Source organism: Hippoglossus hippoglossus, chromosome 13 (assembly GCF_009819705.1).
Source record: "Hippoglossus hippoglossus isolate fHipHip1 chromosome 13, fHipHip1.pri, whole genome shotgun sequence".
Classification (NCBI taxonomy): Eukaryota; Metazoa; Chordata; class Actinopteri; order Pleuronectiformes; family Pleuronectidae; genus Hippoglossus; species Hippoglossus hippoglossus.
Window position 1 is genome coordinate 25895394 of NC_047163.1, and position 12068 is coordinate 25907461.

The 12068-nt window shown below is 41.2% G+C and overlaps 1 protein-coding gene across 4 annotated transcripts in view; it reads right to left on the reverse strand.

Moving 5' to 3' along the window:
• Nucleotides 1-313: 313 nt before the first annotated feature.
• LOC117772729 (SPRY domain-containing SOCS box protein 4-like) overlaps nucleotides 314-12068 on the reverse strand; it is a 46331-nt gene continuing 34576 nt past the window's right edge. For 2 of the 4 annotated variants that reach the window (XM_034604096.1, XM_034604098.1), the window contains one exon: nucleotides 314-1584. In XM_034604096.1, the coding sequence (XP_034459987.1) occupies nucleotides 1457-1584 (128 nt within the window). In that variant the 3' untranslated portion in view covers nucleotides 314-1456. The remainder of the gene's footprint in view (nucleotides 1585-12068) is intronic. The other 2 variants (XR_004615830.1, XM_034604097.1) reach the window with 2 other exon arrangements.

Genomic DNA, 12068 nt, shown 5'->3' on the forward strand with positions numbered 1-12068 from the left:
ATTTTCCAACATTAATGTGACTCTCCTTAGCAGTATAATCAGCTAATTACAGGCTTTGTTAAATAATGCCATGTTTCTATTGTGGTTAGCAAACTAGCCTGTTGGCCATGTTAATATTTTACAGCTTATGTAAGAGCAGGTACGTGCGCCGTTTAATCCATTATTTACAATTTAGCTGTTTTTGTTTTGAACAAGCTATGATTGGACAACCCCTGTTCGAAGGTGAGATTTAGCGAATGATCAATGAACACAGCACAGCTTTGAAGGTATATTTACAATTATGTTATTGATAGTTAAAAAAAACAGATACAAAGTGTGTTTAGCTGACTTTATTCTTATTCACATTTAAAAGATTCTCGTGGCAGCACATTCTTCCACCATAGGTGCAAAACATCCAGTCCCGCAGAAAAAAAAAAAAAAAAAATCTCATAAAACCATAATTTTAAAACTAAATCTCGGATAAAAACCCACATGAGGGTATGACAGCAGAAAAAATATCAAAAAGCAGCATTTAAAACTTTTTTTTGGGTGGTGGGGTTGATGTGCTTTGTGTGCGTGTGCTGTTTCAGAGCAGGCACATTAACAGTCGAAGACAAAGCTTCACCTTCAGGTCAATCTCCATCAGCGTTACAGAGCCGACAACAGCAGATGTGGTCCTTCGAGTTTGACAAACATGATGGAGGGTTCAAATCAAACTGGAGTGAATGTCGGAGCGACAGAGAGACGAAGAGAGAGAAGCTGGCAGAGGAGGAGGGATTCAAAATGGTTTTTTAGCCTGTAGGTGGGAACTGCCTACTTGTCACCGAGTTGTCTACTTAGTACACAAAGTGTGGGCTTTGTTTCTATACACTCGTGACACACTGTACATGTGTAAGCAGTGTGCGCTACACAGTTAACAAGCCAACAGAAGACAGAGCTGCTTGCTCTCTCTCCCTCTCTCTCTCCTGGCTTAAATGAACTGTTGCATCTCCACAGAGCCTGCTGTGTTCCTGGAAATATACATACCAACATGTTTCTGAGGAAGCTTCCATATACTGTCACCCAAAATCACAGCATAGAAGGCCTGTCTGACTGAGAACATGCATATGTATAAATATACATATATGCTTAGCAGTAAATGAATTACAATAATCTCTTTTAATCTCTCTCTTCAACCGTCCAGGAGAAAAACAGCAGTCGAAAGCAACAAAATCAGAAAGAAAAACAGAAAGAAGCTAAAAACCAGGAGATAAAAAAAAACATCCTAAATGGAAAATCCCCAGCTCGTGTAAACAGAACCCCATCGCAGCTCCGTCTTCACCACCTGTTCCTAGTCAGAGTCGTAGTCCACATCCTCAGCAGATGTCTGATGGTTATGACTAACCTCCTCAGTTTGGAGGCTGGTTACAACAACAAATGGGGTTCAGGTTTCTTCCCACCTGTGCATATGTCTGCATCTGTCTGAATACGTGTGTGGTCACTGGTACTGGAGGTAGTTCTTTAGAGTCTGTGGCAGTGGGAGTGTGTCGATGTGATGTATGCGCTCTCTGCCCAGAGTCAGTCGAGCTACTCGTCTGCACAAGTCCATGAGGGGCAGGGGCTCCGCTGTGAAGGACGAGAGAGACGAGACAAAAGGTTAGTTTACAACCAGTGAGCACAAGCACATCACCAACACTGAGATGAATGTAGTACAATACAAGTTGCAGGGGAGTATTCTAGGATTAGAATTAAGAGGCAGCAGATCAATTTCTTCACTGTAGATAATATCAATGTTTATAAAACTGAAAATACAATTCCCCTAAAACGCCTGAATCGGCCACTGACATAAAAACTATTTCTCCCCCACTCAACTAAACAAACACTGACAGTAAGGGCACTACTTCTCCATCCATGATTATTCTGACAGTCTCATAATACTTGTACAGGTCCCTAAGTAGATGATAAACAGGTTTTTGTGGTTTCTATACATGGACTTATTGCTTGTAGTTACTGTGGCTGAAGGTCAATGACCTTGTAAACCAAACATGGTAAAAAAAAGTGTATCAACATAATGTACGATTTCCTTTTACAGCTGTATATTTAATTCACTGCAACTATAATTAAACTGCAATCACATGCTTCCATTCTCACGTTAATGGCAGGGGGCTAGAGGTTCAGCAGCTGATAACAATATTAAAATATTCACACCGCTCAGACATGTCATCAGTGTGTGCCAGTGGAACGTGACATTTTCCGTCCCGCCAATTTTTGGAGGCAATTGTTGTCTACGTATGTCAGACAGACACTCTTAACTGCTGCCCCTCTATAGATGTCAAGCTGCTCCACCTGGAAGCACCATCTGGTGAAGCAGAACTCCTGCTGCTGACAGTCTATTTAGAGAACGGGCATGCAAACATTATACACACGCTAATTGACAGGCTGCAGATTGAAAAAGGGATATTTGTTTTAGTTTCCATGGAGTAGCCTGACCACAACATTCAAAAGACGGCAATCGCACAAACATGCAGACTTGATGCAATGATTTATTGATCAAACTTACATTTTAACAGTTTCTTTGCTAGGCAAACGCCTTGACATGACTGGATCAATAAATCATAGCATCAAGGCTATAAGTGGGATATTGCCGGCAGTCAGCTCCTCATCAACAATGGTCCCATGTGCTATAATCTTTTTAATCACCACTTTAATTCGTTTCCCCCCCCCCATCTTTATTCAAGAGCATGGTCTTATTGCTTTCACGTTGTAATGCTTTGACTCAAAACCCAGTTCTCCCACTCAAAAACCTCTTGCCTGTGCTTATGTTTGCTCTGCTTGTGCTCAAACTGTGCACTTGCATGAGGAGAAGAGCTGAAGCGCAGGAAATCATATAATCAACAAAATATCTGAAAAACTAAGCACTAGCAGGGGTTATTTGAGGGTGAGAGCAGGGTTTTGGGTGAAAGCAATTTCAAATCCTGAACATGAAATCAATAAGTCGCGCTCTCAAACTGAAAGACCATGCTCTTGAATAAAGATGGGGAAAAAAACCAAGGACTACAACATTGAAAAGACAGCAAGCACACAAACATGCAGTCTAGATGCTGTAATTTATTGATCAAACCAACGGTTTAACATTTTTTTCTGGGCAAATGCCTTGAAATAATTGTTTAATAAATTATAAAATCAAGGCCACTAGTGGGATTTTGGCTGCCGTCAGCTCTTTCTCAACAATGGTGTGAATCCCTTGTGCAACAGAGTCTTTTTAATCACTTTTTTAATATTTCATTATGTTTTTTATGATTGTTATTTTGCTTGTGATTGCGACCAGAGTATTTTGCATTTTCTCCTGCAGAAAGGAGGGGTTGTTAAAAAACACTCAACACACCTTACATTTATATGTACAGACAAGCACACCAAGCCAAACAAGCCCCCTCTGTGACTGAGTCATTTCACTCCGCAGTCTATGAAAAGTGTACCACATTATCACAAACCAAGACCCCCTCCAAATAAATGTGAAGCAACTACGCAACGTCTAGGCTCAAGTGTGCTCATGGAACCAGAGCAGACGGAGCCTCCCCAGAGGCCTCAGGCATTCCTCTGGGCATGAACTGCTGCCCCGGTGGCTACGTGACTGCTGAATGCTGAACATGCAAACAAGGCTACAAGGAAACATGAGCTTGTCTGGAGTGAGGACTGGACAAGAATCAGATAAACATCTCAGCTTACGCCAAGATGCTAATTAAAAGCAGATCAGCACAGAAATCTTCATTAATGTCTCAGTTGGGATCAATGAGGATTACCTTTCTAGTGATAGATTTCTTTTAAGAAAATCTTTCCTCACTGACTTCCTCCTCTGTGGTCTGGAAGGTGACCTTTGAAACAACGGTGAGGGGGAAACAATGAAAACTGCAGGTGAACAGCAGCGGATGGGGCAGAGAAGAGAGCCACTATCTGGATTTATTTGACTCTGTGTGCTTAATGAAAAGCCTTTGTAGAAGCACCGTGGGGACATGTAGCTGATTGTAGATTAATTTGTAGTTACATCAACGCGCCAAGAGCCTAAACCAGAAAGACATGAATGAACTCAGACGGTTGATTAGAGACAATGTGCTGTGACGTGTGCAATGACACTGTACAGCTGATAATTCTTCACAGCAGCAAGAGAAGGGCCAACACATCACATCCCCCCCAACAGTGTATCAGCCTCTGTGTGCAAAGGCAGTTTCATTCTTGAAACCATTAGCTTACAAAACTACTGAAGCTGGTCATACGGCTGTACACGCACACGGTGCACTGTACATGGAGCCTCTCTGGTGTGAAGGAACTCCCAAAGATGGATGTATTTTCTGTTTTGACTTGACAGCACCTATCAATCAGTCCACCCTCATATCACTTGCTCATCAACGCGGCCCCCGCATTTATGTAGTTTCCATAGTAACCAGCTCGTGTCACTGCACTGGGAGCGTAGTCACAGATGCACACATTACATGCATTGTATGTGTCCAGAAGTGCTGCCTGGGTTTTTGCCAATTTAAACTGTCAAACAAATGTTGGCGTTTAGTCGAAAGAAAAGAACAAAAAAAGACTTTTCACAGAAGATCCCCAAAACAAGGAGACAGCTGTACATCCAACCAGATTACAGAGAAAATAACAACTGGAGTTAGAAGAGGATTCACCAGTCAATCAGTCAGCCTTCTGCAGAAATAAATATATTTACTGTACATTTAATTCCACCCACATCTATATGATACTTGTTTTCTCCTCCAGTGCTGAACCTCTGGCTGTCATCAGTACCAGGAACAAGGTAATAATCAGCTGCCTGGTCCAAGTGCAACACTTTCATTATGTTCAGAGTGACACATGATTGCTGGCACTAACAAGATGAAACTCACCAGAGACTGTAGCATCACGCTCTGACAGTGATCTCCTAAGAAAGGTGATGCTGTGATTTTACAAACTTCCTGACAACCAGCCAATACCTGCAAGCACAGACTGGTCTCCATGGTAAGGGTTGCCCAGGGCGACAAGTGGTCCTGTCAAGGAAGTACTCACTGTCCATCAACCAGTACTGCAGACAAACACTGCTAAGTGCCTATGCTGTGGTTAATACAAAAAAATACAGACTAGTTCTGTCTAGATGAGATCAAAATACGTAAGCAATTTATTAAGACCTTTTATGTGGCTCTTCTACCCGTCAAAGAAATGTAGTAATCTACTAATTCCAATATGCATAGTGCCGTGTCGAATTTGTTGCAATTTGGACACCCAATATATAAAATTTTAATAAGGAGTAAACACACATAAGAACAGTGCTCTGTAGCAGCAGTGGCGATCACTCATCTACATAAGTGACCATGTAGATGACAACAGCATGTTCACGACATTAACAGATTCTCCAGTTTGGGGTTCTGCGTACCAAGTTGAGCTTCTGAAACTTGAATAAATAGGTGACCTGCTCATTATGCAGCAGCTGCTACACCGCTCGACTACTGCACTTTTACAGTTTCAGGAAGAAAGCTGCAACCAACGTTACCACAGGCCAAGTATACAGTCCATTCTAAACAGAGGTTTACAATGGGTACTGCACTAGTTTACAAAAATACAATAACTTCTCTTAAGGCAACCTAAAATAATATACCATTAATAGCAATTCAAATGTTGGTGTTTGTGTTAATACAAGTTGATAAAGTTCTTAAGAGATATTCCTGCACTAACTTGATATACATAACTTACATACTGTTTACGTTATATGTACTTTCAAGTCTATATACCGTTGCAGAGAAACCAAAGCCTATGAAAAGCAGCCTGCATGTCACATCAAAAACCTGAATGACTGAAAATGAATAGGCAGGTTAAATAATTAATTCATACTCATTAGCTTGCAAGTTTTTGCTAATATTCTTCATCTCCATTTAATCCATCATGTGACTGTTTTCTCCATTCTCCCTTTCTTTTCTAGCACTCACCTTTTTTAATGGCCCCAAAACTATTTTCTGACAGACATATGAAAGCGTAAAGAGAGGATAGAGTGTAGTTAAAGACAGCTGAGCGCCTGGCGGTGCGCACACCTACCTGACACTTATTCGAGAACTAAGTGAGGGAAGAGGAGGGGTGGAGTTCTGGGATGGCGGCGCGTCAGTTAGTCTGCCCTCACTGAGGTGAGATGGTTTATGGGCAGCAGGCAACAATGAATCTGTGAGGGTATGTGAGCACTGCATAGACGTCAGTTCACCATGTGACATCACGGCCCAGTTATGTCCTACTCAGAGTAAGTGGTAAGACGTGTCTATCTTTCTGGCACGAGTTGCAGTAAACTCCACCTCCCCGCTCTAAGTTCCTTTCATTACACACAATGTATCCAAGTCACACGCAAGGGCTGCAGACTCCCAGCCATCAATATCTAATAGATTAGCATAAAATTGGTGGGCTGTCTGACCTAGTTCTTGAGATGACAAGTGTATGTGTCTACATATACACCCCTAAGGCACAGACACACCTCCAGTGCCAATATGTTGTTCACTGACAGGTCAGAACAGAAAAAATGGGGAGGAGATGAATGTATTTCAGGATGGACAGAATTAGATAAATGATGTATGAGAAAAAAGAAAATTGGAGCAGAACGATGAGGTGAGCAGGAGACAGGACGCATCAGAGCACATCGTCAGCATGCAACTTAATTCAAAGATGCAGGTTTTCTGATTGAATCATTCTCACAGTGAAGGTCGACTGAATTGATCAGATTTTCTTCCAGCGAGAATATTAATATCAGTTAATATCTGACTTTTGTTACCTTACACCTGCTATTTAAGTTCCAGAAAGAGGCACAGATTGACCACAATTTGGTATTTGCTGCATGATGCCTTCTCTCAGTAGTACTACCTAAAATTAGGCTTACTACTCAGTCACACAAACACACTTGCAAGGATGACGAGATGCAAATATCGGAATATATTCAGTCTAGCAGTGAATAACACCATCTGATGTAGTTTGGTGCAAGATCCAGCAAAGGCTACTCACTATAACCTTGACCTAGTGCCTGCCCTAAGCCCTTTTCAGACATGAAATTCAGAAGATGTCCGCAGAATTGGGTCCGGTCCAGAGGTCACCTTTCACACAAAAGGGAGATTCTCTGCTCAGACGGGTTCACAACAACACAGAAAACTTCGAAGGATTCAGGTTGGGGGCATTCCCAACAGAGGCATTGGCAATTATCACACATTTTTCATTATTGTCGGTGTCTTGTACGTGTATGGCACCGTTTGTTTTGTTTAATCGCGGGGACATTCGCATATTCGATCGCGTGTTACAACAAAATATCAACGTGCCCACTCTCTCTACTGCCCACTCAGTTGGCTCTTTCTGACATTCTGCTGACTTTTTACTAGACAGAAACTCCACAGGCTTTTACTCAGCTCTCACATACAGCCCATCGAGGGAATGTCCGGAGGCAGCTACATTGACGTATCAATAAATTAAGCCAGTAATGGTAAGTTGTTTCGCTACGGAAATGAAGGATCTTTGTAAGCAAGGCTGTCCTGAACAGACAATCACAACACCAAAGTATTTGAGAAGCTATGAGTGGAAGTGTTTTGTGTTCTACCCGGACAGCAAAGTAACGAAGAAAGTCGACCATAGGTTTGCTGGCTTTGCACAAGGCAGTTGGAAAACTCTTCAGTGACAACAAGTCACCTATTAGCTTTCCACCCAAGTGAAGCACCTAAAGAGATACCACCGACATGCTCAACCTCATCTGACTCCCTGTAGAGGGGCATGAACAAATTGTGAGTCATGTCAAATTTGTAGGAACTGTGTAGAAAGTGACAGTGAAACTTCCTTGTTTTTCCAACAACAACCAATACTTCGCTCCAAGCTGTTTTCCATTCCTATTCCCTTTAGTCATTGGACAGTAAAAACACACAAATTAGATGGTTTTGGACTCTGGCACAAAATGTGCCAGAAGGACTTTGTTTACACAGCAACATAATACAGAGAATAAATTCAAGAAGGCTAAAATATAATCACAAGTAGGAAAAGGGTACAATCATGCCAAAAACATACAAGGATTTGTTCAATCACTGTTCGTGGACAACTGCTGATTTTAATCACCTCAGCTCCAAATCCAAAACCATTTGCCTAGAGGTTCAACAGGGTCAGTGTTAGTACATCAACACAGATGAAATTCTGACAGGAAACGGATACATCACCCTCATCCCCACACACCAGACAGCTCTCATTGAATATGAACAGTCTGAATGCGGGGCAGAACTTTCTATAGACAGAACGAAACATTGAAATAACCGATGTAAACGTGCAGACTGACTGTGTATTGATCAATAGATCAATCTGTCCCGTCTGTCCTGCAATTGTCAGACGTGTCACTATAATAATGTTGGTTGATAATGGTTACATGTTAATATACTAAAGTTACTTGATATTGTTTGTCACTGTAATAACGTTGGTTGGCTGATGACGTAGAGAGTGGAGCCCCAATTCCTAGGGGAAGATTTTCTACCCATACCCCTTGTGGCTCCGTTTTGAGGGGGACACTCCCAGTGAAGGGCAATTCATATCTAGGGGTGGGGCCAAGGGAGAGGAATTGGCCCAACATTCATTAACTGAAACTTGATTTCATATTAAGTCCAATGACATCACAATTTATTTTGCACTTACCTACTGTTGTGTAAGAAACAGTGGCTATGTACCAGTTAATAGGAGAACAAACTCACTGAGCATGCTCACAATGGGCCTCATTCACCAATATCTTCTAAAGAAGTTTACTGTGTTCCTATATCGATGAATACCAGGTATTTGTAAGGTGAAAGTGTGTGCCAGTTTTTCCTAATTAGCATATGCCCCACCAATGCCCATAAAATGCTGTGTGCACACAGAGAAATCACAGAAACTGAAATCATTGAAGAAGCCCGGACTGATTGAACAAAAATCTAAAAACTGGGCTGCACCGGACTCAAACTGTACAAAAAATATTTTGTAGAGTCAGCAATGGACATAAAATACCACAAAAACAATACATGGAATACAGTTACACATTCAGTGAAAGCTGTATCAAGAAAAAGACGCATAATTCAAGTAAAGAAAATGGTTTGATCTCAGATTTGAAGTCATAATAAATAGTATCAAAAACAGAAGAGAGAGAGGGAAAAGGAAAGTGTACAGAGTTATTTGAGCTGGAGCTGCACATCATTGGAGACACAGCAATGCAGGTGAACCCTCAGCTGAGCATTTGTGGATACTGGACCTGAGCCTGATAGGACCCATCGGGACTGGACATACTGGGCCAGGTTTCGGACAAACTATTTTGAATCATATTTAGGTTCAAGTCCTTCTTGGTGTGCACAAGGGAAGCACTGCCTCCACAGACCTGGGTGCAGTGCTCCCTTTGTGGTGCGGTTGCATCTCCTGAGCCACCTCTCGTCTCAGAAAAGAAATAATCTGTTTTCAGAATTAACAGGCTACACTTGGAGTGTGTAAGAGTCTGTTCTTACATAACAAAAAATCTCAGTTAAGAAAACATTGGTGAATGTCAGAATATTCGTAAAAACTGTGGAAAAGTGGTTTTAAGAAGAAATTTCTTAACTTAACGAATGAGGCCCAGTATTCTTTTCTGGTATTTGACAGATTAATGATGTAGACTTTATCACCACATAGTGGCCTAGCATGCTTGTTTGAGAATTTGTATTCATTATTGTCTGGATGGAGATATTTTGTAAACCTATACCTATACCTAAAAAGTATCCACAGACAAGGGCTTACAGTCACAATGACAACGATAGGATTGGGGAGATCCTCACTAAATGTGCACATATCTCTCATGTTCCAACCCATTCACTCATAATAACTGGTGTAACAACAATGTATAAAACTAAGTACGTAAGAATGCTAAAATAAAATGAGATGCGTGTCCTTGACTGTATTGCCCTAGTGAATGCTGGGAGGTTTCATATGCAGTCAACACTAACACTGACCTGAGGATTAATTATGGTTTTGACTAAGCATTGACATTGCCTTCATTTCCAAACAAGAGCACACAATTAACAAATAAACCCTGTAAATGTGTTTGTACCAAATTAGCCAGATGATCATCATATGTAATGGTTTTTGCTACTAAGATGTATTGACATGTGTTGAACTAGTGCATCATGTTCTTTCTAACAAGCCAAACACCGGCTTAGTCTTATTGCAAGACCTTGAGTAAAGCAGTGCAGCAGTTTAACCATAAAGATGCTTTCATACATAACATTAGCTATCATTTAGCTGACGCTTTTATCCAAAGCATCTTCGAATTAGTGTATTCAACCATGAGGGTACAAACCCAGAACAGCAAGAATCACAGATACGCACTGAACTCTACAGGTCCTCCTTGGCTGCTGTCCACCAGCAAGCACACATGCAAGACATCCATTTGCATAGGGCAAGCCCTTGGCTGACAAACTACTGAGCAAGCTGCCTGGTCAACAATTAACCACCCACCCACCAAAAAGTCTGCTTAACTGTTTCCACAGCAACTGCCACCACAACTCAATGTGTAAACACTGGAAGAAAAGGATTAGTGTTGAAAAGGAAGAGGAGGAAAAGGAGAGAGACAGTAGAAAGGAGAGCAGGACGGGGGGAGGAGGAGGAGATTATACACAATAAGAGCTGGAGTCAAATAAGGTTCATTTGCAAGAATGGAGAGCAGTGATGTCAGTAGTGTGTGAAACCCTTCCTCTGCTCCGTCTCGTTCACGTGTAAATTAGTTTGGCTCAGCTTGTTGCCACTAGGCTGGCAGAGGCCACTGTGGTGACATGAAACTTGTGGTGAAGAGAAAAGGACTGTTTTTCAAAGAATAGAAGGAGAACGACAAGATCCAGCAGACATTGGTAAGTGAGAGGTTTGAAAACAAATAACGTATCTGCAGAGTTGGCCTCCAAGTGTCTCTGGGACTTAAAGCCACAGGATTTGAAATGAAATGCAGGAAAGATACGAAAAATGCATTAATAAAGGATATTAAGGGACGATACAGAGAAGACTAGTTTGAGTAGACTTATCTCTTCTTGCTTCCCAGGATGTACAATGTGGAGAATAAATGAGCACAATTAAAAGTGAGATGTAGGAACTACAAGATAAACCACAAACCCACAAAATGAACAAAGTGAATCCTTAGTTACAATAAGGAGTAACAAAAGCAAGATGTTGGAATAGGGGAGCACTATCATCTGCGAGCACATTTTGATGTGATTTTATATGGAGAAGAGCTGTAGACCTGATATCACAGTGATCTCATTTACATTCTGTCTGAACACAAGCCTCAAATCTCTCCGAGATATCATTTACATTGTTTTTACTAGGTTTGTGTGCGTGAGTGGATAAAAGGGAATCTGACTCATGTTTATCTATCATCCTTTGTCTCTTCTCTCTCTCACAACCCATCTTTCCCTCCGTTTTTGCTCACATTTACGGATCTGACCAACTTCAAACATGGCAGGTTATAACACAGGAGGAAAGGAAATGTAGTGTCGACTGGAGTTGTTTGGATGAGCAGTTCTTGAGAAAATAAAAAATTATGCTCATTATTGCTCACCACGGCCCATTCAAGCTTTACCAAAGTTCACACTCATCTATATCAATCCGGATTTGTTCCATCAAGATCCACAAATTATTCCTTTTAAAGTCAGAGAAAATGTCAATGTCAAAGAAATATTTTTTTTCTGGATCTCCCCCCTGATCCAGATTTAATGGGTTCATCCTGGTCCCATAGTGCATCCTTCCACCAAGTTTCATGGTAATCAGCCCAGTAGTTTTTACGTAATCTTGCTTAAAAACAAACAAACAATTACAATCAAATAAAAAACAAACAAATGGACAGGGGTGGAAATAAAAATAATAACCTTGTTGATGGAAGTTAAAATCTGCACTAGAAAAGAGCATCTCGTCTTGGGAGTTTGTAATTAGAATCCGTTAACCCTTACATTACCCCCGTTTTTGTAACAATGCCACACACCAACAAGATGCTGTTAAACTCTGAGTTTCAAAACATTGTGTTTCTGAAGAGCCAGATCTCTGGGAGTTCGGGTTGGGCAATCGGACAAATATATAGTCAATTGTCGGAATCC